The 24,450-nt window shown below is 40.5% G+C and overlaps 2 protein-coding genes across 3 annotated transcripts; one reads left to right on the top strand and one right to left on the bottom strand.

The window, feature by feature from the left end:
• Positions 1-3,495: 3,495 nt before the first annotated feature.
• Positions 3,496-4,190, bottom strand: LOC133922098 (uncharacterized). The gene has a single exon (XM_062367272.1). The coding sequence runs from the start codon at positions 3,997-3,999 to the stop codon at positions 3,793-3,795; it is 207 nt and encodes a 68-aa protein (XP_062223256.1). The 5' UTR covers positions 4,000-4,190; the 3' UTR covers positions 3,496-3,792.
• A 6,064-nt stretch (positions 4,191-10,254) lies between these two features.
• On the top strand, positions 10,255-16,562 carry LOC133922097 (probable cytosolic oligopeptidase A). Of its 2 annotated transcripts, XR_009910381.1 has the most exons (18): positions 10,255-10,678; positions 10,796-10,963; positions 11,513-11,636; positions 11,810-11,886; positions 12,469-12,612; positions 12,693-12,923; positions 13,005-13,095; positions 13,528-13,649; positions 13,906-14,013; positions 14,084-14,329; positions 14,433-14,578; positions 14,661-14,778; positions 15,062-15,221; positions 15,307-15,338; positions 15,453-15,518; positions 15,756-15,827; positions 16,027-16,252; positions 16,356-16,562. XR_009910381.1 is itself a non-coding variant. In XM_062367271.1 (17 exons), exons 1-17 carry the CDS (start codon positions 10,286-10,288, stop codon positions 16,102-16,104), a joined length of 2,376 nt encoding a protein of 791 aa, XP_062223255.1. In that variant the 5' UTR covers positions 10,255-10,285; the 3' UTR covers positions 16,105-16,336. The 2 variants fall into 2 exon arrangements, 1 of the variants encoding a protein (XP_062223255.1); XM_062367271.1 differs by lacking the exon at positions 16,356-16,562 and having other exon boundaries at positions 16,027-16,336.
• The last annotated feature ends 7,888 nt before the right edge of the window (positions 16,563-24,450 follow it).

The raw sequence follows: 24,450 nt of genomic DNA, 5'->3' as shown, positions 1-24,450 counted from the left end.
AGCTATGCGCGTGGTACTAGCAAATCGACGCTCAGCGATCATGCCTAGTACGTGTGGATACCGTAGAGGAGCTGCTACTATTGCAGCACTGATCTCCTCAGCGTGAAAATTGCGACGCTTCTATCTGGCTGGTCGAGGACCTACTCGGCTGGTTGACATACCTACTCATCTGGTCAAGAAGTACAACCATTTGCTCAGAGTTGGTCGATGACGCAACAGACCTGCATGAGGAACTGGTCGAGAAGCACGACCACCTGCTCAGAGCTGGTCGAGGAGCGTGACCATCTACGCAGGGCTGGTCATGGATCTGATCGAGAAGTTGCTCAAGGAGTTTGACGCGCACGACGTTGGATCGGTCTACTTCAACTCTTCTTCCGATGCACTGCGCATCAAGTGGTAACGTCTATGATCTCTTACTTGCATGGTTTCATGAGTGAATGCGGTAGAAAATTTTTATTTTTAGGCTAGCGTAACCAACCCATTCCCTAACAGGTACGATCTACCAGCCATGGACTCATCTCGTGCCTCCCACAACAGGTGCTCGTCTAGTGCTTGTGAGGAAATTGTTTGCGCACAATCATGAGAGGCACCTTCAGTTGTGGAGCTTCATGTGTCATGTTCCCGTCCTAAGGCCAAGAAGTGCATGCAGGCTCCTGAGCCAGATCAGTATACACTAGATTCACAACCTCCGCAGTGGACACAACCTCCTAAGACTACGATGACACCTCCGCATGCAGTATAAACTCATTATGAGGGTGTTATTGACTTCACGTAGTAGACGCCTAACTAGAGTGGCACGCATGATTTTGACTGAGCTGCTGCAATATTAGTTCACCAGTTTCACTGAGCTCCTCAACGGACAATACGCCCAATATCCCGATGCACCAAGAGATTCACAGTGGTACCAGCAGGGTGAGACTTTAGCACACTGGACTCCATTGGAGCACGTATTAGAGATGTCCACACTTCTGCATGAGGATCCTTCATCATGGTACATGCATGGTCGAGTTAGCGGATCTTGATACATGTTCAGTAGGGGGCCCACAAGATAGGATGATGATGATGATGAGCAAGGGCACACGTGGTAGGGGCCAACACAGGCTACTGAGATGAGGACCACACACCCGTCAGACACTTAGACTCCTAGGGATTGCATGCGGTGTCGTCGTCGTTGAGTAGCCAGTGCAGTTGTTTGGTGCACTTGTACTTATTCATGACACATGTATTATTCATTTTATTGTCGTAGTCATCTCCATTATGTCTTATTCACTTTATTTTTAATGTAATTATTTTTAATTTATTTAATATTTGTCAAATAATTATGACGTATAATTTTATTTATTAGTTATTTATTAATCATTGTTACATATTAATTATGATATTTAATACTTGTTTAATATTTCTTATATAATCAAGGATTTGTACTTTGGTGCAGAGTTAGAACAGAGTTAGAACATTGCTGTCAAGGATCAATAAATCTATGGCAAAATCCTCTAGTACAAGCTATCCATGGATACTTACAATGATCGATATAACGCTTAATACCTCCTTACAGGTTATGCATGAAGGGAAGGATAATCCCTTCAAGGAGAATAATCTAATCTAAGTCATGTTCAAATTGCATGCAAGACCCTTCTGTTCTGCGTTAACCACTCTGCTCCAACATGTAACCACTAACGACTTCAGGGCTCTCTTGCACGAGCTGCGTTAAAGGTATCTTAGGGTATGCGAACTAGCCCACCGTCCTTATGTGCTAGGTTTCTTTAGAAGGAAAAGAAGGATAGTGATATTGTCCAACTAGTATGCATCGCACATTTAGGTTCATTATTTTCTATTTGATCATCCTACTTACCTTTTTCTATTGATTCGAATGCTCCTTCTTTTGCGTTAGGTGTTTCTGGAAGACACATAGTTGATCAACAAAGACATCCTAAACTTCTTGGTGATGTATATGCTATTCGGCGGGGGTATGATGCCTGGTTCGCGTAGAAGATGACGAAGATCAGTGAACCTAAGGGGTATAGTGTCGTCCTCTACTATTCAATTCTAGAAAATGACGAGAATGATGAGGATGATGATTTCATGCCACCAATACCTTGACGTTCCAGCAGCAATACAGGAGAAGATTCAAGAAACACTACAAGATGACGTTGATGCACCACATCGAGATGATGTATAATCAAAAAGGAAATATGACGTGCTCCTACCGTGATAGTTCAAGATGACGACAACGATGACGATTTCATGCCACAACAACCCCTCCCTCTAAGGCTTCCATCTCTGGAGAACATTGATGACCCTGAAGATGATTGTGGATTTGTTTGTACATATCCTTACAACTTCTCGGATTTACTTGTACATATACTTACAACTTCCCATCACCACCTTAGAGACGACAACCATCTTACCTTTATAGCATTTACTAGCACAATTCGCATTCTTCTGCTAATTTGCGTCGCCATTTTCCACTGCCATCTTGAGATGATCTAGATATTCAACAACTATGCACTATACATATGATGGTATTGTTTGTGGCTTCAACAATCTTTTGCGATCTTTTTATCCTTTGACATCAACTTCGAGTTGTGCTTTCGCCGAATTATGGCAGAGGGAGCCGACCGACAGGCAAGACGGGGAGCAGGTTGTTTTCAGAATATGATGTGCCGAATATGGCATGCCATGTGCCGAATATAGGGCATCTAGACGTATTTGGTACATGATGTGCCGATCGGCAATACTATTTGTTCTATATATTTTCAGAACATCGTGTGTCGAAAACTTAATTTTTGCACACCACATGCCAAATACACTTGCTATATTTGTAAATATAATATTATATTGTCTACTTTTTAAATACAGTTTGATATATTATCTATTTTTAGATTTTTGCCTTGACCAATCCCTTTAGCTACTTCTCTCCCTCCCATCCATGACTTCCACTTAGAGAGAGAATGAGAAGAGGAAGGAGATGTCTGATTAAAAAAATGGACACAGGAGACTCACAATTTCTTTAGAAATTAGGTTAGAGCTGTTCTTACTATAGCAAATTTGCCCGAAACGGATGTAGTAGTTATTGTAAGACTGACGATGGAAATCGTCACTGCATCTCTAGCTAGAGAGAGGTGAAAAGAAAAGGAAACTAACTACGATTGCCATCCTGCTTCAGAATTCAGCACACATCACAAACTGAAGCGACCATTTCACCCAGATAACCGAATAGAGTAGATAGAACGAGGCATTTAGTTTCGATACTTCATTGGTCAGTCCTTGAAAGAGCTGGAAATATTCGCCTAAAAAAGAAGCTGGAAATCACATGGTTCTGAAGGAAAGTTTTCCTCTCCCCCAAAGAAGATGAAAAGTCGTGGTTCCTTGCCACAGGAACGATTTTCCTTTCTGTTTTCTTGTTCACTTCCAGAAGCTGCGATTGATACTCGCACCCCGAGCATGTATACGAAGCTAAATTAATCGAACTATCGAGTGGTCCTGGATCGATCGCTTGCTAGCTAGTTGTCTAGGTGATACGGGTAAGAGGAAAATGGTCTAGCATGAATCTTATCATGGAAAAAGAAGATAAAGAGAGGGCAAGAAACTATTAAATTTGCTTCGAACAGACAGATACGATTACTTCCCACAATCAGTACTTGTTCCAGCAGATCACCTTGTACACACACACACACACCAGTAGTACACTAGTACCAAAAGAAGAAGATGAGCTAGGAACAGACGACAGAAGGGCGCCGTGCTTTCTGATCTGATTTCCTGTCCAGATCAACCAAGGTAGCTAGCTATCTATCAAGTGTAGATGTGGACGTGGAGCGCGAGAGTGAGGATGGTGAAGGCGGCGAAGAAGATGAGGGTGTGAACGAAGATGGCCTTGCCGTTGGTGCGGAAGCCGCCGAAGTCGACGTGGCGGTGGGAGCCGGGGAGCTCGCACAGCAGCCCCGGCGAGAGCAGCACGAACAGCACCACCCCCACCACCACAGGGCCCCAGTCCGCCATGCCGATCTGCCCGCCGTTCCGATCACAAGAACTTCCAGAGAGAGCAGAGAGCTAGAAGTGAGAGGGGGGACTGGGGGAGGCGGTGTGTGTGGCAGTGTGGAGTGGGGGAAGTGGTTTATGGTAGGAGCAAGGAGGAGGGGAGGATGCAAGGGAAAGTGGTAAGGCGTCCAGTGAAGCGGCCGTCACGCACACTGCTGACACGATTCGATGCCGATAGAGTGACAGACCAGCCCCTGGTGGAAGAGGGCTGTAAAGCAACGCCGCCCACCGACGGACTCCGGTCTACCCAGACGACAACGGCAGACGGCGGGACTGGAGCGTGTTGGAATATAAGGTATTGTTATGTTTAATTTAATCTATAAATAATTTATAAGTAAAAATCAATAAACTGATATGATTATATTACCAAAGTATAATGTAGATATGTATACGAAAACATAACAAATGACTAGATCTACTATACTCAAAATTAGAAATCGCAGGAATAAAATACGAGTAACATGATTTTTACATACTCGTCCTGCGCTGTGAAGGTTGCTGAAGATGCTAGTTGCACCATATTGATGCCACGATCGATCCGGCTGATGATGCACCGAAATTATTGACGATGACAGTGGGCAGCGCCCAAGCGACCAGAAAGATGAGCCGTGATGAAGAACTTGAACAGTCGCGCGGAACGCTTCCTAAAAACCTTATTCGTCCTCTCTTAGTGTAAGATCTCAAGAGCGATGGTTTCAGAGACATGCTCTTCCAGTTGCCGGTGCACGTCAACGTCAGGATGGAGCAAACTACAGCGGCAACACAACAGAAAGAGGCAAAAACCATAACTCTTATATAGACTCACATAATGAGAGCATTCCCAATTTTAAGGCTCCTCTCAATTAGCAGTCTATGTTTTTTACGTACCCAAAGAGCTGGGGTCCTTGCATATATATAGGGGAAACCCCGCATCTCCACCTCCATTAGCAATATAGTACTAATAGACGGTGGGTGATGCGTCATCCTAGGTCAATCATCATTAGTGATGTGTCATGTTGTAACCAGTCACTAATGACTAACTCATCAGTAGTGGGTCATCCTAGGTCAGTCATTAGTGACGGATCAAGTTATGACTCATCACTAATGATTGTATTCATAAATAGTTGGCTTAGTTTCGGTTATATGATCATATTGTTGTTTGATATTGAATCTGAGTTTTGGTTAGTATTTGGTACATGAGATTGTTGTTTGATGTACATGCAATCCACAATGTTGTGCACTATAGTGCCCAAATATTCTAAATATCAATGTTTTTTTGCAGATTATGTTTATATGTTCCGTTTTCTATATTATTTACAAACTTTAGTATAGTGATATATGAAACAAATAAAGGTATCTCCAAATAAAATACCTCCCATTATTCTACATTGATGGCATCATCTCCAAATAAAATAAAAGTTATCTTCGAATATACATAAACACAATAAAGAAAATGTGGAGTGCCAGAAGAAGTATGGAAAAAATGGTGTCCGGCCTTGTCATGCAGATCTCATAATGAAGTCTCGAAAGGTGTTTGGCCTCGTCGGTCACGAACAAAGAAACTTTTGCCTCATCATGGGTCATGAAAAATAGGGAAACCCTAGCCTTGTCAGTTAGGGAGAAAAGACTTCATATGGTATATCGGCCTTGACGGTGCGGTATGCAATGCTTGGGAGATTCTTCCTTGTGTAGGTTTTTTAGCACAATGCTTAAATTGATGCTAATTTAGCTTCCTCTGATGGCACAATGTGAAACTTATAACTATTCCTAGGTGCTTGATTCAACTTCATTTCAACAATAACTAAAAATACTAAAGAAGCGAATGGTTTCTTCCCAACTTGCACTGATGGCTGTATGTATACATCCATGGTCCTATAACAAAGACTTTTGCTTTGTCACTTATGGCCGCAATACCTCAATGGTATGCTCCGACTGGCAAGTACTAAGTACTACATGTTGGGACATATGTTGAATATGTATACAAGAGTCGGCCAACTGTTTCCTGTTAATTTAGGCTCTGCACCCACCAAATTGTGAGCATCTGTGGTTGTGCAAATCTTGGGGTACTGCTAAATGCATATGCAAAGAACGTAGAATGACATTGTGAGGAAGATTATTGTAAAGTGGATTGCTGTCATCAACCAAAGCTATCTGCATTCCAATTGTTATTTTCATCTAGCCAACTAATGTGGAGTAGGAGTTTTTTCTCTTAAGCCAGTGCGAATTCCGATAATAAGGATGAGTTGGAGGACGGGTTTTCTAATCTAAAGGTTCAATCTAGAGCTCGTAAAACTGACGCAGGGTTGACATCTGAATATAGTTCTGATGAGGATGCCATTGACAAATCTCCGACGCCGGCGTCCACGAATACAACACACATCGCTGTGAGAACTCTGACTCCCTCTCAACCATTCGAATAGATATGACTACATATAAATATATAACGTAATATCAAGTTGAAAATCCTGAACCTGCCACTAGTTTGCATCCTACCAGTTGTTCATTAATTGTCGCGATCCTGCAGCTCAGTTCAGGTATCTGAAGCAATAACTACAGAAAATGGGCATTATTGACTTCCATAAAATATTGACCCTAAACATTAAATAGATTGTCAACAATCACAAATGGTGTTTTAAATGTATTATGTCAACCTAATAAATCTTTGAGATTAGTTGATATGTCAAACACCAATACTTGATGTGAACTCTTCTTCATGGAGTCCTAATGAGGACCCAATGCACCTCCTAACGCCATCTAGCTGCTGAAAGATATGTTGTTTGATACACACTGTTTACCCTTAAATTTTCTTTTTGATAACGTTAACAGGATGTGGCCTTGGAGTTGAAGAACTCTCATACTGCCATGTTGTATGTCCTTGTCCCCTTGTGTTTATATAGTAAGGATTTGGTAGGATCCTACTGTTATGGTAAAATATGATTTGTTTTCATCTTATCTATAGTATTGTCTGATATCTAAGCTATTATATATTCTATATAAACAGTGCACGAGACTCAATACATATCATACATTCCAGTACATTCTAACAATCCCATATATTTAGAATGTGACATTATGTCCATTTTACATAGTTATTGCTTCAGGTACCTAAAATTGTACCTTTTGAATGCTTATGATTCATGAAATTTATCGTTTAGCTGCATGGTTGGAGTGAATGTTTCACAACACATTGGTTCTCAACCTGAACCAAAACTTGATACCACTTACATTTTTGTTTTCAGGGTAAGAATAAGATTTCCCACTTTGCAGCAAATTTCAGTGGAAGCTCAAAAGAAAGCATATTCTAGTTCTTTTGTTTCTCAAAAGCAACATCCGAGTGCATTTTCTTGAGTTGACATTATGCTTCTGATCACCGATCTTGACTCGAGCAGCAGCTCCTTCTTGAACAGCTAACACTTTGGCCACTTATGAAGTATGAACTAATATATTGTTTCATAAAGAACAAAATACGCAGCTCCCAAGATGGATCAGTACCAGCGATCCCTCATCTGCGACCAATCACGTTGCTATCAAAAGCCATGTCCTGGTTGTGGGCTTCTGTATGGCACTCCAGATGCAGAGAAACTGACTTCAATCCTGGTTATTTAATAACAAAGGCTCGACACCACATTTCAGAATCTCTGAGTTATTAAATTTTGATTAGTTTGTGAATAATTGCATGCTTCTGCCAATTACGAGTTTGTTTTCTTTCTATTGGGCGGTCGGCCCCTCGCTAACTAGTAGTACTGTATAAACTGGGATGGGAGGGACTTGGTGCCATTTCGGCCAGTCAGCCAAAGCTATCTATCTATCTGTTGTTGCCTTCTCTAGCTGTGTCTCATGTCGACGGCGGTGCCGCACGCCTTGGCCGTGGACGATAGCATCGTCGACCGTGCTGTCATCTCAAGACTCCTCCGCAGCTCCAAATACCGAGATACGTACCATTCCAGGGCTTTGAAGACCCTAATGTACTGAAATTGATGAGAACACAATCTGTTTGGCTCGCTGAATTTCATTTCTTCTCCAACATCAAGTCCTTGATCTGATTGATGTTCAAGATCCCTTCCCTTTGTTGGATTATATTGTATTGCTGCAGTTACGGCCGTGGATAGTGGCAAGAGAGCATCGGAGGCTCTCAGTCTGGTAAGCTCGTGTCGCGCTCTTCCATATATTGCATTGCATTGTACTGTAGTGCATGTGCTTGTGTTGTCACGGCGAACAAAAGAAAAGGATGCTCGTGCTCAACTGTATACAGGATCGCAATGTGCACATGATCATCACGGATTACTGCCAAGCTGCCGGAGATGGAATCGTATCCTCTGACTTCTGCAAAGACAGAGAATAAACAGGGTCATGATATTAGATTTTTTTTTAACCGTTAGATCGGGAAGAAAGGCATCATATTAACTTCTACAGTAACTCTGTAAACAGTAGCATTACTACAATATTTAGCTACAGTAGAATGCTACAGTGGAATAATGTCAGGGTGCTGTTCGCCAGACTCATTTTACTGTGTGCTCCGGTGACTTTGTAAAGCAATATTAAGAGTATACGCGTCCGCCGAAGATGACCGGCTACGACCTCCTCAAGAGGGTTAAGGAGTCTACAATGCTAAGAGAGATCCCAGTGGTGATCATGTCATCGGAGAACTCGCCAACGAGGATCCGATGGTTCTGGAGAAAAGCACGGAGGACTTCATCAAGCCGGTGCGCCGGCCCGTCCGATGTGTTGTGGCTCTGCAGCCGCGTCATGATGCGGTGGCTAGCCGGAGCCACGATTAAATTAATGAATGGCTTTGCTTAACCAGCAAACTTAGTTTCAGTTTATTTCAGATCTCAAAAATTAATTATGATTATAATCTACAAGTTAAAGTAAATAGCTAGATGGTAAAAGTTAAATTATGATCACCATCTACAAATTAAAACAAACAGCTGGATTATTATAATTCAGCTCTTAGATTGTAACAATTTGGCAATTTATATTTCATCAATTTTTACAATCTACAGTCTAGATTTTTACAATTCATTTTTTTATAGTCTAAGCTTCTTACCATCCATAATCTAAAGCTATTTTTCACCACCTCTGATTGAAACAAACAACTCTTAAACATAATCATAGTGACCAAATGTAGTAGATTCAGGGCTGCACTGCACATCACAACAGCAGATCGATATGATAGAGCTAGCTGCTCGAATCGAATCAGCGATACATATATACCCTGTTGTTCATCTCATCTAATTAACTCGTCTTCTCTATCTGATTAACAATACATGTTACCAATGGAATAGAATTTGATCTTACAAATCTGTTTACGCGAGAATGTACATTTTGTATAGCTAACGCCGTTGCATTCTACCCCAGATGAGATTTAGCTTCTCTCTCTCTCTCTCTCTCTCTCTCTCTCTCTCTCTCTCTCTCTCTCTCTCTCTCTCTCCATTTCGGAAATTTGGGTTCGGTAAGAAGGTCCATCGACACGGCACTCGGTTGTTTTACCCGAGCTCAACACCCGAAAAGTCATTGTACTCTCTCCCCGCCCCGACTCATCGCTCCTCTCCCTGCAGTCACCCTGTCGATATCTTGCAAGAGAAATTTATATATTTAAAGATGTTTAACTTAACTTAGATAAATTATCTTTTGACTAAAATTACAACTAGTGCTATTGAGATTAAGCTTAATTTATTTTTGGCTAATGCTCATAAATTCAATTGATGCTTTTACTCGAAATGCTTCATTCTTTTTTTTTATCACCATGCTTTGTACTCTATATGCAATTATGTCTCATGTATAGGATTAACCTATTAGGCTAAGTAAGAATGCCATGTTAGGGTGTTTGCTGATCCTCGTGGATTCCACTTTGGAATGCTTTTTGAAAAGGTACATATGACCTATACACTTGCCGTTAATAAATTATGTACGTAAGTATAAGAGCTTGTTTATTTTAACTTTAGATTGTGAGAATTTAGTCTAGTTTGTAAAATTTATAGAAGCTTCTTCGTATCAGATTATGGTTTATGAGATTTCATAGTATAATTTATTTATAAATTATGAGAATCAATTTTTATATTATATGGCCTAAGTCAACAAGTAAGCGAAAGGTTCAAACACATGGTTGTAAGTAAGGTCTTCATCTTTTTGTTGGTCAGTGTCTTTGCGTTTTTGCTGAAACTTGGCTATTTTTGCCTGTTACCTTGAGGTTGAAACCAGAATGTTTGCGTTTTGTGGTGAGAAGTAGTACAATCTTGTGGCGGAGGATGTTTTCCGGGCGGCCCACATGGGAAGCCCAAGGGAAAAAAAAGCGCGTGGGAGATGGGGCCATCCACGCGCACGCCGTCGTTACCATATCCTCGCCGCCGCCGCCGCCATGATTCTCCTTTCCTCCGCCTTCTTCACCGCCCGCCTCCCACTCGCCGTCTCCGCCTGCCTTCCAAACCCTACACGGCTCGGCCTCGGCAGCCTCCTCTTCGCCGGACTCCCTTCCTCCTCCCCGCTCCGCGCCTTCTGCCCGAGGGCACGCCCCTCCTCCGCCACCTGCCCCGCCCACTTGTCCTTCATGGCCACCGCCGCCGACAACCCGCTCCTCCTCGCCGACTTCGACTTCCCGCCCTTCGATCGCGTAGAGCCACGCCACGTCCAACCCGGCGTCCGCGAGCTCCTCACCCGACTCGTAAGCCATCCATCCAGCTACTCACTGCACATCAGGGTCGCCACTCTGCTTGCCACTGGATCCGAGGGTTCTGTAGCATTTTTTCTCTACTTATGATGGGTCTGCTGTTGATTGTAGGAGGGCGAGCTCGAGGAGCTCGAGAAGGGCGTCGAGCCCACGTGGGGGAAGCTGGTCGAGCCGCTCGAGCGCATCGCCGACAGGCTCGAGGTCATCTGGGGGATGGTCGAGCACCTCAAGGCCGTCAAGGACTCCGCCGACCTCCGCGCTGCCGTCGAGGAAGTCCAGGTCAACCACGTTGACGCCTTTTACTACTTACCCCGTGTTATCAGCAGTGTTACCTAGACTCCGTGTCCAATTTTTTTTCCCGAATTGGACACTCTAAATCCTAGCCAGATTCCGGATTCCGAGTTGTATTTCACTGTATTATGTGTGTCCAAATTTTCTTTGCCGAATCAGACAATTGAATCCGAGTCGGATTCTGACACCTATGTCCATGTCCAGGTCCAGCTAACACTGGTTATCACTTCTCACTCTCTGAGCTATAAGTAAGATTTAATCAGCCGAGCAGAATCAGGATTTAATTATAGATATTTGCAAATCAACTCAGATGAGCTCACCTATCATCTAACTATATGTCTGATGATGGATTAAACTCTACCTGTGACTTTGGTCCTAGCTATATCCTGGTTTTTGTGCCTCAACCACTAGATTTTAGTCCATTTTACATTGTTTTTCAGGTGTTCCTTCTTCATCCGACATGAAAGAGTTCCATCTCACTGTTCCCAGCTAGCGCATTGCATCACCACCTGATCGAATTTCTGTTTCATTTTACAGCCTGACAAAGTCAAGTTTCAACTAAGGGTGGGGCAAAGCAAGCCTATCTATGAAGCTTTCAAGGCCATTAGGAATTCTTCAGATTGGGAAAGCCTCAACGATGCACGCAAGCGTATAGTAGAAGGTAGCCTTCTCTAAATGCCGCACTGAAACACTGGTCTTACCATGATGAAATATTACTATTTCTCATTACTTTCAATGATCCCATGGTAATTGATTGAAGTTTTTAACTGCTTCACTACGTATAAGGTCACTTGTTACTCCATTGCTAATAGCATTTCTTCTTTCCATCATCAGCTCAAATAAAGGAAGCTGTTCTCAGTGGAGTTGCACTTGAGGATGAACAGAGGGAGAAATTTAATCAAATTGAACAAGTAAGCTCCGGTGTTACCAAACATCACTTACACATTGATCATCTGACAAGTCTCTTCCTGTTTGGCTGTAAATTTTTTGCATGCTGACTTATCTCATGGAGCAATTATTATTATTATTATTATTGTTTTTGTTGTTGTATTTGCACTGAGGACAACTAGATATAACCTCTGCCCTAAGCTGTTTCACCAGAAGGATTACAGATGTATCAAAGTATTATCAGACTGCCTTAGTGAATAACATTATAATGTTCTTAAAGCTCTTGTTCATGTTGTTTATGGTTTTACACATTCACTTATGCTACACTGTTCATGAAGCACATTATATCGAGTATAAAGAGCAATACGCCTCTTTGTACAAATTTGTGCTTTTGTAGAACAATCTACAGACCTAGGATCATATTGATGTTGATGCAGATGAATATTATAGTGTATGAACATTTTCGGGGCAACTTCTGGTCATTGAAACTGATTGCATTTTGCATGTTCTCCATTGACTGCCACATAGTGGCACAGTGGTGCTTCATTGATCCTTTTCATTTTCACTGATGTATGTCAGTTAATGGAGTGCTAACTTCATTTCAGGAGCTTGAAAAGTTGTCACAAAAGTTCAGCGAGAATGTGCTGGATGCAACAAAGAAATTTGAGAAATTAATTACTGATAAGAAAGAAATTGAGGGGTTACCTGCCACTGCCCTTGGTTTAGCAGCACAGACTGCTGTGTCAAAGGTATGAACAATAAAGACTGATATCAAACCTCAGAAGCTATTTCCTCCTTTAGTTCTTATGCTGACAAGCAATATTGTTAGGGTCATGAAAATGCTACAGCTGAAAATGGACCTTGGGTCATCACGTTGGATGCACCAAGCTATATTCCTGTTATGCAACATGCTCGGAACAGAGCTCTCCGTGAAGAAGTCTATCGTGCTTATCTAACCCGTGCCTCTAGTGGTGAATTTGATAACACCAATATCATCAATCAAATTCTGAAGCTAAGGCTAGAGAAGGCTAAACTTCTTGGCTACAAGAACTATGCTGAGGTGCTTGTGCTCTTCCTTTCTCCCACCACATTAAAAGAAGTGCACATTCTAATTGTGTTTTAACTGATGGTAATCATGAAGGTAAGCATGGCTCAGAAAATGGCAACTGTTGAGCGGGTAGAAGAGCTTCTCGAGAAGCTGCGTGCTGCTTCATGGGATCCTGCTGTTAAAGGCACAACCAGCCAAACCATTGTTCTTCTTTCTGTTGTTTTTTTTTTCTTTTGCGCAGAGTGAGAGGGCCATGTGCTTTCTTGCATATCATCTTTTGCATCACTTGAATTATGGTTTGCACCTCATATCAAGTTGTTCTCCTTGATGTTCTTTTCAACAGATCAAACATTTCCAGTTTTTTGCCTATTCAGTAACAATCTTCTTTAGTTAGTAGCACCCAAGTATACAAGAATTTTGGATTACTTGTATTTTATTTATATGTTTGAGGTTATGTTCCTAATCTTTCGTATTCTCTAACCTCTGAGATCCCCCAACAGAAAAGGTGGAATTATCTGTTAGCATAATATTTCTTATCAGAAAATATTTTCTCATATATTGACTGAACATCTTTTTTTTTGCCATGCATATATTGACTGCTGATTTATGTATTCAGATATGGAAGATCTAAAAATCTTCGCGAAAGAATCTGGTTCTCCAGAAGCTAATGATTTGACTCACTGGGACCTTACATTCTGGAGTGAACGACTGAGGGAGTCTAAATATGATATCAATGAGGTTTGTTCTTCGCTTTATTTAAGTATCCCAATATTTACTGCTGCAAGCTCCTTAGTTTCTTTTTACTTTGCTCTGAGTACTTTTTTAATGACGTTCCTCTGTGATCCATTTTGGTTTTCATTCCTCTGGACATAGGTATTGCAAATACTTATCCAATATAAACATCTGCCAAAGTGCCACTAAATGCTCTCTCCTAGAAAAACTCACTGCACATGGTATGATGACCATTGAGCTGATTTGAGCTCTGCTATTGCAGGAAGAATTGCGTCCTTATTTTGCACTACCAAAGGTTATGGATGGCCTCTTCACTCTTGCAAATAAACTTTTTGGGGTGAGCGTTGAACCTGCAGATGGACTGGCTCCTGTAAGTACCTGTTCACTTCTCTTCACGGAATACATGCTCTGCAAATGTTGATAACTAAGTACCTTTTCAGGTCTGGCACAGTGACGTCAAATTTTATTGTGTCAAAGACTCTTCAAACAGCCCTGTTGCTTATTTTTACTTCGATCCATATTCAAGACCATCTGAAAAGCGTGGAGGGGCTTGGATGAATGTGGTTTTCTCTCGCAGTCGCGTGCTAGCTCGCAATGGTTTGCCTGTTCGGCTGCCTGTTGCCCATATGGTGTGTAATCAGACACCACCAGTTGGCAATAAGCCCAGTCTTATGACCTTCCGTGAGGTAAGCAATACATCAGTGAACTGTGAACTACGATATTGAGAGAAAGTAGTAGCTGTCCTTATTCTGATAGATAAAGAAATTCCATTGCACATTTCTTCTGTAGGTTGAAACCGTGTTCCATGAATTTGGTCATGCCCTTCAGCATATGCTTACTAAACAAGATGAAGGCTTTGTTGCTGGTATACGTGGAGTTGAATGGGATGCTGTAGAGTTACCCTCCCAGTTCATGGAAAACTGGTGCTATCACAAGTATGATGGGTCCATTTCATTTGGTTTTAGCTCAAATCTCATTCTAGTAACTAATAATTGATCCGTTGTGTTGCTGTAACAGGGATACTCTTTTGAGCATTGCAAAGCATTATGAAACTGGTGAAACTCTTCCAGAGGAAATTTATGCGAAGCTTGTCGCTGCAAAGAACTTCCGTGCTGGCACCTTCAGCCTGCGCCAGGTGCGTTAGTTTGTTTTTTTACTTATGGTGTCATCATACTCTACTCGTTGGTGTACTAACTTTACTGTCATGGTTACATTGCATAACACAGCTCATAACTTTTGTCTTGCTATTAGTTTTTTTTCTCCTTTTGGAATTATTGATGATTGGATGTTGATATGCCCTGCTTGTTGCGACCTTTGAATGTTGCAGCAATATGCTTTCTTTTTCTGCTTATCTGTTCTTATAATGGTACTAATCCATGCCATAACATCTTTATTTTTTCTAACTTTCTTCTCTGCAGATACGTTTTGCCAGTGTAGATATGGAGCTGCATACAACTTATGATCCTAATGGCTCATTGTCCATATATGATGTTGACCGAAGAGTTGCAGAACAAACACAAGTTCTTGCTCCTCTGCAGGAGGACAGATTCCTGTGCAGCTTTAGCCATATATTTGCAGGTTTGTAACACTGTCTAACATATAAAAAATATCGTTTAGATTGTCACAGATTTCACTTCTCATTTCATTTATGGACAATCTGCAGGTGGCTATGCTGCTGGATACTACAGTTACAAGGTAAATTTTTACTACAACTACTACTTCTTTGAATACCTTTCTGCCCTGATCTTATATTCCTTGAATGCGCCTTGAGAATGCGCTAAAGGTAGTATCTTCTCATGTTCCTTACAGTGGGCTGAAGTATTGTCAGCTGATGCATTCTCAGCTTTTGAAGATGCTGGTTTGGATAATGAGAAGGTATCTCTTTCACCTGTGGCCAAATGCTTAACCAGTTGTCATTTATGTTGACATAGTATGTCCTGTACATCCCGTACTGCTCTCCTGATTTTAATGGTTTTCATCACTAAATGTGGAACACAGAATGTGAAATGGATAGAAAAGGAATTTAGGATTGATTTGATATATCAAGGATCTTCCATCCTCTTTTCCATTACATATATAATATTATATGCTGACGAATTCCTGTTTTTCTAGGCAATTGAAGAGACTGGCATACGATTCAGAGACACAGTTCTTGCACTTGGAGGTGGAAAGTCTCCACTTGAGGTAACGGCTCCTTGTAATCTCACATACTACTTTGACAGTATGCCTTCCCATCAAGGGATTCTTTTCATCCTGTTGTAAGAATAGACTGGTCACATATTTTAAAGTGTGCATATAGTAGCTATTTTATTTCTACGATTTCTTTTCGGGTTCTTTGAGTTTGCTGGAAAACAAAAGTAACGCTCGTTGTAACTGGCTGCAGGTCTTTGTTTCTTTCCGAGGACGGGAGCCTTCACCTGAGCCACTTCTTAGGCACAACGGCTTGCTTGTTGGTGCGTAGTGCGTCAGTCGGTCCAGTCCTCACTCGTTGTGTTCATTTGTTATACCAGCATTCAAGTGTTTTCTGGGCCAATTAGTTGTCTACTCAACTCTGGCAGCAAATTAGCATAGCATGGTATCGTGTTGCAAAAAGAGAAGAATTTTATTAGGTAGACAACACATTTCGATGGTCCAAATTTTACCGAAAATGAATCCAAGTTACATTTCCATATAACACCGCATGCCTTGCTCTTTCTTGTGTCCTGGCAACAGCTTTCCTTCATCGATCTCGGATCACGTTGACGTTCTTTCTCGCTCTCCATGCCATTCAAGCAGCTCTGACGAGGTTCATTGTAGTGCCCGCTGGACTGCATTAGTGTTGCATCGCTGCTTTTATGGTTAAGGGTTATAAGTTTGGGACATTCTTAATGTGTGAAAAACTAATTTAAAGGTAATCAGATGAGGTTGGTTTTTTATGTTTCAGCTGTGTATATGCTTCAATTTAGATTTTAAAACTGGAATGCTCGGTAGATATCAGTTAAATATAAGATCAGACCATTAAAAAACCGTTAAGAAAGTCTTGTATTATTTGCAAGGCACTGAGCAAAATCTGATAATCTTAAAGTTGCAGGTTATGGTGCGTAGATATTAAGAAATTCATGTTAAGTTATATCTTCACTCTTGCTGGAGAAATTATCTCGTAAAAAAGCTCTAAACAGATTTCTACGATATCATTAAAAATACAAGCAGAGTTTGTAGCCTGTAATAAGGCTATCGGTTAGGCTGAATGGCTTATAAACTATATATAAAATTTCTAACTACTCTTTTAGCGTCTAATTAATTTAAATAAAAAGTGTTTAATTATATAGTTTAGCGTCTAATTAATTTAGATAAAAAAGTGTTTAATTATATAGTTGTAGATATCATCGATAGATATAATTTTCTTATAAAGATCATCTTTATTTGAGATTACTAGTTTGATTAGCGTGTCTACACCGTGTTCATTTTTATTTTGCTATGTAGAGCACGATAAAAGAAGACTAAAAAGTTAAGTTTACAAATTTGTACGTTTCAATATTTATTTATGAAATTATTAATGTTAAACATATTAAATTAATTATAGAGAAAATAATAGTACTTTTATGTATGCACATAGTTTTAATATGTATGTGAAAGTAATACAAACTAAAAAGAAATTGTTTCATATTTTTTTTGAGTTTTAGATATTTTTTCTTTGCATTTTAGATTTTTTTCAACTGATTTATTAATGTAACTAATATTCATTTCGATATTTTTCTAGGATTTCTCAAAAAAGAAAATTGCATATATATATATGTAATTTTTTAATATTATTTGTGGCACACAGCATCTGTCGGGCAGCAGATTGCCGATATGTCCTTTTCCTTGGACATGTCAACTGGGCTTGTCGGCTCTTAAATCGATGATAACGTCTTCGTAGATGGCCGACTAGCATCTATTTTTTCAATTTTTTCATTTTAAATAATATTTTTGTATTTTTAATAAAATAATATTATTTTAAAAAATCTTCTGCAACAACCTGCCGCCGCGAGCGACCTCTCGCTGCGCTAGTATGCTTCAACGATATAAGTTGATAGTATGGTCATGATTGTTTCAGCTTTTGATCATGATTCTGATTTTAAAAGGTAAAGCTAAAATAAATTTGTTGTTTTTTTATAAATGATTTCTACAATTTAACTTTTTTTTATTAGAATCTACCTCTCACCAGTTTACTTGGATAGTGAAAATTGAGGATGTTAAGAGTCCCCTATAGTTCGAAGGAATTTACTCACTGTTATTACACAACCATTCCCCATGACCTGTCCCTTCTCGACCCCATTTCTGTCGCCCGTTCCCGTTTGGCCGGTCTTTCCTCTCGCTTGCTCACGGGAGGAATAAGGATGGAGACGTGAATATATTCCATGATAATCTTGCTAATTTTATTTTTATTTTTATGAGAGAGTAGATTGTTCATAAGAAAATATTTTTGTGTGACAAAAGTACATTCGTATGAATGGTGTCATTACTATAAAAAACATTTTCATAGTCTGTTTGTAACTGTTCTTCAGTCGGGTTCGAGCCAATAACAAGGAGGGAACTATAAAAATGAGCAACTACTCAAGTCAGCTATAAGAATTGATTGTAATAATCTTTATTATAGTCGGTTGCTACCACAAACCAACTAAGTTAACCAAAATATTGTAGTCAGTTCGTAACATAAACTGTATGTACTATGCTAAGTAGTACAGTTGGTTCCTTACCGAAACCGACTGAGATATGGTCTGTATTACAGTCCGTTAATTACTAAAACTAATTATAATATTTTCTATATTGCAAGTGGTTGTTCATATCAACTGATTGTACTATATTGAGTAGTAAAGTCAGTTCGTTACCGGAACCGACTGTGATATTGTTCGTATTGCAGTTAGTTGTTCATATCAATCGGCTGTACTATTCTGAGTACTTAGTCGGTTTGTTACCGAAACAGATTATAATATTGTCCATATTGTAGTCAAGTTCATATCAATTGGTTGTACTATATTGAGTATTACAGTCAGTTTGTTACTAAAACTGGCTCTAACATTGTTTTGTAGTCGGTTCTTTATATCAACCAATTATACTATACTAAGCAATATAGTCGGTTCGTTACCAGAACCGGTTGTAATATTTTAAGCAGTCGGTTAGACCATCCCCACTCTTGGTCTAACCGACGTGATTCATATTATTTGTTATTGGAACCGGATGCAATATTTTGAGTAGTCGGTTAGACCACTCCCACTCTCGGTCTAGCCAACCGATCCGCGAGCATGGTCGGTTAGACCGAGAATGGGACTGGTCTAACCGGCTCCTACATTGTTTAGGTTTTTTAATTGTTAGCTAAATAATAGAATAGAATTGATAAAACTAGTATAGTCATATAGAGGAGTATATTTTAGATATGTATCCAACAAGGAAACATATCTCTCTAATATACACGATGTTAAAAATAGTTGAATACTAATCATGGTAGACAGAGGAAATAATTAACTACCTAAACATAACCATGATAGTGATGCAAAATAGCCACTTTATTCTAACACATCTTTTGAGTCGTCGTCATAGGCCAACAAAATAATCAACATCTATCACTGGAAATAGGCAAAAACAACCAATAGTAGAACAATTCATTTGCCAATGTGTGATCTCCTATCATCAGCTAATGTATTCAAACTAGAAAGTATGATTTTCGAATAGTTAATTTTCATGCCTTTTATTTGCCAACCTGTATCATTTGCTAATTTTTAACGTGTATCATTTGCAAATTTTCAACCCGGATCATTTGCTAATTTTCAACATGTATCAAGTAGCCAATGTACAATTCATTTGCCAACATGTATTATTTGCTCATTTTCATGGCTTTTATTTTGAAAATTCGTATTTCTCAAATAGCTACAAGTCCAACAATATGAAAATAGTGATAGAAAAGGATGAACGAAAATAAATATGCACTCAGTACAGCTAGGGTATTATAGATATTACACAACAAAAGCTGTCATCTAACTCATACGGAATCCAGGATGAAAAACAGCAGTAGCTTACAGTTTTAGCTTTTCACAATTCAGTTTTTTATAATTCATAATCTATAAATAGCTTTTTAAAATCCACTGCTAGAACAAACATGTCCTTAAGTAATATAATCAGGTTTTGCTTAACCGTGACATTCAGAGTGCAAATAAATGTTGAGGGTTTGTGCGGACGCATGCTCGTGAGTTTCTAAATTATGTGCACTCTCTCGGTCCCTCTCGATCGGACAGTGATTAGTAATTGTTTAATACGGATTCTCTTATAATCACGCAAGGGAAAATAAGAAACAGAGCAAACCTGGTTACATAGCAAATTAGATACCCGAACATGTGGACGCTCAAGATACATGACGTGTTTACGTTCAAGTACACTCGTCGCCAACTCGCACCCGTGCGTTCGTCCCAGCGCGCATGTGGACGCTGATGGAGAAGACAAGGATAGTAAACACGATGGCGAAGAAAATGGCGTGGACGAGAATGGAGATGCCGCTGTTGCACATGGTGCCGAGCTCGATGAACCTCGTCCTCGCTGGAATATGGAACAGCAGGCCCGGCGACAGCCGGATGAACAAGATCGCCGCCACGATCATCGGACCCCAATCCGTCATCCTCCTGATCGATCTATTCCCGGATCTCGGCTCGCTAGCTCTCCCTCGACTCGACTCTTGGTTTAACGATAAACTAGTAAAATTGTAATGAATTAATGATTAAGTTGGATGATTTAATTTAATTCAAATCTTTACTATTTAAAAAATATATAAGCTTCCCGCACCATATCTGTCTCGCCTCCTCGTCCGCACTCCTCCCCCGGCTCGGCTGCGATTCTCTCTCCACTCGGCTTAGGCGTTAACCGCCCGAGCACGCACAACGCGTGAGCCAAGTAGCACCGCATCCGTTTCCTATTCTTCCACAGAATCTCTCAATCCCCCATCAATTGTTTTCGCCGCCGCCGAACACGCTCCGCTCTGCCCCTGCCTCGATCCGATCTCCTCCGTGGATGCGCCGCCGGAGACGATCCCAATCCATGTTTGTGCACTGTTGGGCACAGATCAGGTTATCCATAGCTAAATTGATAATTTTTACTGTTATTTTGAATACTCGTGTTCTTTCATAGACTGATAAATTTCGCGTTTCCGAGTTCCTGCGACCATCTCTCTCGGTGTTCTTGGTGCTAGGGCGACACCCTGTACAAGTGCCAGAACACGGTGTCGACAGATTGACGGAGAAAGGGAGTGATTTTTGATCCATTCAGTGAGGGATCGAGCGATCTCGTCAGTGACAAGGACACTGCACGAAGCCCCTACTAAGTCCGCAGGAACCCCAAACGGCATCGTCGCCCCGCCCCCGCCCTGGCAGTCTGCCGGTTCCAGATCCTGCTGTCCCATCACAGTCAGGTGAAAGTTGTCGCTGATCCCAGATAGCCACAGCCCCGTCGTAGCTCGACGGCCGCCCGTACCAAGTCGTCCACGTCGCCAGTAAGGTGAGGTCACCCCTCCTAGATCTATCCATTCTTGTATCAACTGAAGTGTTCACAAATGTTTGAACCGATTAGGTGATGCATTGTAAAAATCCACTCGAATAATCCTTTTTGTTGTACGGAGACCTAGCTAGCACTAGATCTTGTTACGTATATTTCAAATCTGTTGAAATTGCTGCCCACATGAGCAAAGTGCTCTTACCAAGATGGCTGAAATTGATGTATTTGGGGAATTAATCTGTAGTTCATCAGTACCATGAACGAATCCAGCGTCCAAATTAAAAAATGGATGAATGTGTGACGAATTGGTGCTCATATGCTCATGGATCCCAGATCTGACGAACAGTTCTCAAATTTCAGTAACCGATTATGAATGTCACTTTTGCTTGCTCTTGTCATCTTGACACATACATTTGACCATCTGTATATTGCTCATATGCTCATCTTTGAATCTGGATAGCATTGTCTCTTGTATCTTGACACATGCACTTCATTATTGCAATTGTCCATACCTAGTGTTACAATGATTGATGTTCAAGATCTTCGGTTTTTTTAGTTCCGAGAAACTTGATGTATGGGATGCATTAATAAGGATATTTTGGAATGTTCAGGCCTGAATATTCCATTTCTCTGCATGCATCCTCAAATTTCAGAACCAAGTCACGAGAATTCTCAGTTTCTTGTTGTGAAGCACTGAAGGTTGGCGCTGCACTAGGGGTGGTTGGGGCTGCATCGGGGATGCACTTTCGTAATGTTGCAAGTTCATAATGCTGGCGCCCCCCTAATTTCCCTTTTGTAGTATTTATCTTGTAATAGGTTCAGGGATGTAAAATTTTATAAAGATGTAAATGATGAGTTGCTGAAGAAATGGTTATTTGGTTCCAGACAGATTAGTAGTCCACTTGGTGCTTACTGCTTCGGACAAAAGAAATGCCCCATCTCATCTTACAGTGACTGCCACTACATTTTCAGGTGTTAAAAAAGGTTAATTGCCTGAATTCAGTAGATACTTGAACAACATGGCGTTTCTGTTGGGAATGGGATACATAGGGAGTTCAAGCTGAAGCATGACTGGACATAAGTGACGAGCCAATATGCCTAACTGCAGCTGGGCCTGTAAACTAGCTTGCTCCTGAGCGGATTTCGGCTTACAAGGACTTGATCGTTTAGTTCTGTTTTTTGGTTGGTTGGTGTGATGGCTGAACAGCGGAACGTTGTTTGCGACTGCAATGCTTGAAAAGAAAATGGAAACACAAGCATGATGCCTTTGCAGATCACTCCCTTCGTGGTGTTCAGAATAGCGTCTTTAATGTTTACAGTGTTTTAATAATATTAACAATTTTATAGTTTGAAAAATATTTCGATGATGATGGTTGGTTTTAGAGAAGTTAACAATATTATCTTGTGCAAATTTTTAACTCCTATTATAAAGAATGAGCATTCAACTAATGTCTATTAATTGTGTTGTGTGTTGAGATAAGCTGGTGTCTCTCGGTGGGTGCAAACTGCACAATAAAGAACATAAATACTGCGACAGAATGGAGTTTGGTGAGTAAAGCAAAAAAAGGGCAGTAAGATGAGATGTACCCCTAGTTTATTTTCTTTTGTTTTTGGTGCATGTATGGCTCGCTTTGAACTAATATTCGTTTTCTGTAATCGTGCAATGGTTCTTTCGTTTAGATGTTCTGCTTTCCCATGTGTATTATGATGTGGCAAAGGTAAGGATTATTGGTAATCGCAAAAATAGAAAAGGTAAGGACTATTGATGCCTTTAAAAGGGGTCAGAAGAAACAGTGTGTTATACTGTTATGTACAACGTTTGAAGAAGTTTATGGCCATTGCTCATTGGCCAAGTTCTAAAATCCTCCGGAATGGAAATGGAACTTCTGTCATGAACAACGAAATCTGTTGTAAACTGAACACTCATATGAGCAATACATCCTTTGCTTGTGCATTCAGAAGAGAGATCTGTATAATCTCCGGTAACTATACATATATTTCAATTGCTCGACGTAAATTGCACCGAGGAGGAGCTTTATAGCCAGCAAACGTTGGACTTCCGCCGACGTGGAAGTGAGAGAAAGCACCAAAACGGAAGCGCTACTAGTCATCAAGCACTATACTATACGGCTATTTGGTAGAATTTTAGCTCTGAGATTTATATAAAATATATAATTTATAGGATAAAAATATATGGTGTAAGTAGATATTTTTAATTAAAATAAAAATAATATGGCTTAATCAAATACCATCAATCTTTCTACAATTCTAGCTCCAAAAATTTATTAGAATTAGAAATGATTAGTTTTAAAAATTCTTAGAGCTACAACTTTACCAAACAGATCTTATTAGCTCCTCTCGATACATGTCGAGACCACCACTTGAACACTACACCTGTCTCCAACTGCCTCTCCCCCTGGTCTTCTCCCTTGTACGTGTACGCACACGAGACGACCACAGTGATTTGCCCAAGATCGGGTGGATCAGAGGTGGTGGCGTTCGGAGACTGTGGGGTGCAGCAGTGCTCCTACGATGACGACAGCCGGAGCAAAACTATGATCCGGTGGCTAGCGACCACAAGGCGACGACACGCAGCACGGGAAGAGGGTAGCAAGAGAGAGGGGAGAGGACGGCGGCAAGCACTCTGCGCAATCTGTTAGATATATTGGCCTAGCCCATTATATTTAAGAAAAAATTCAAATAAATTCTAAAAGCTCAACTAAATAGAGGTGAAAGTGTATCTTTTAGTCCCACCTTGTTAATGGAGGTGGAGGGAGACTAAATTAAAAGGAAATATCTCCTCCAACCACTTAGTATGTGTAAATGAGAGAACTAGAAAAACACACGGGCTCGCTCGCTCGCCTTGCTAGGCCAGAGCCGGAGTAAAGGGTGCGGACGCATGACACTTGCATGAATATGTCATCCTTATGATCATGCACCGAGAGGCAAATAAGATTTTGGGGAAGCACTCCACTCGATTGCTTGTGATCCGTTCATCATCGCCTTATGTATCGTCATCACAGGGGCTTCGGCGTGGCTCGCTAACCATCGGTATGTTCGCTATGATTAATCTTATTTTAATCATGATGAGTAGAACTCTGTAGTTTATGTTACGGAGTATATTAGACATGTAGTTATGTTACATGCATGTCTAGATTATACTTTTGTTGCATAACAATAATGGTGTATAAGTTTTTATTTATGATTTATCTAAAAAATAAATTAAATCTAAAAATACGCATTTGTCTAACACACTCCCCCTATCGGGCCCTCTACAAGCTTGTTGTGCAAATTATGTGCTCCCTGGTGA

The sequence above is a fragment of the Phragmites australis genome, chromosome 6 (assembly GCF_958298935.1).
Source record: "Phragmites australis chromosome 6, lpPhrAust1.1, whole genome shotgun sequence".
Lineage (NCBI taxonomy): Eukaryota > Viridiplantae > Streptophyta > Magnoliopsida > Poales > Poaceae > Phragmites > Phragmites australis.
Note: the sequence above shows the minus strand (reverse complement) of the source record. Positions and strands in the feature narration are given on the sequence as shown.

What these genes read in the sequence shown, in the direction of transcription:
- LOC133922097 (XM_062367271.1), top strand. Translation starts at nt 10,286, where the DNA reads ATGGGAAGCCCAAGGGAAAAAAAAGCGCGTGGGAGATGGGGCCATCCA. An exon ending in CTGGATACTACAGTTACAAG is followed by an intron (nt 15,339 to 15,452) that starts GTAAATTTTTAC and finishes TGTTCCTTACAG; the next exon opens with TGGGCTGAAGTATTGTCAGC. An exon ending in CTGGTTTGGATAATGAGAAG is followed by an intron (nt 15,519 to 15,755) that starts GTATCTCTTTCA and finishes CTGTTTTTCTAG; the next exon opens with GCAATTGAAGAGACTGGCAT.
- LOC133922098 (XM_062367272.1), bottom strand. Translation starts at nt 3,999, where the DNA reads ATGGCGGACTGGGGCCCTGTGGTGGTGGGGGTGGTGCTGTTCGTGCTG.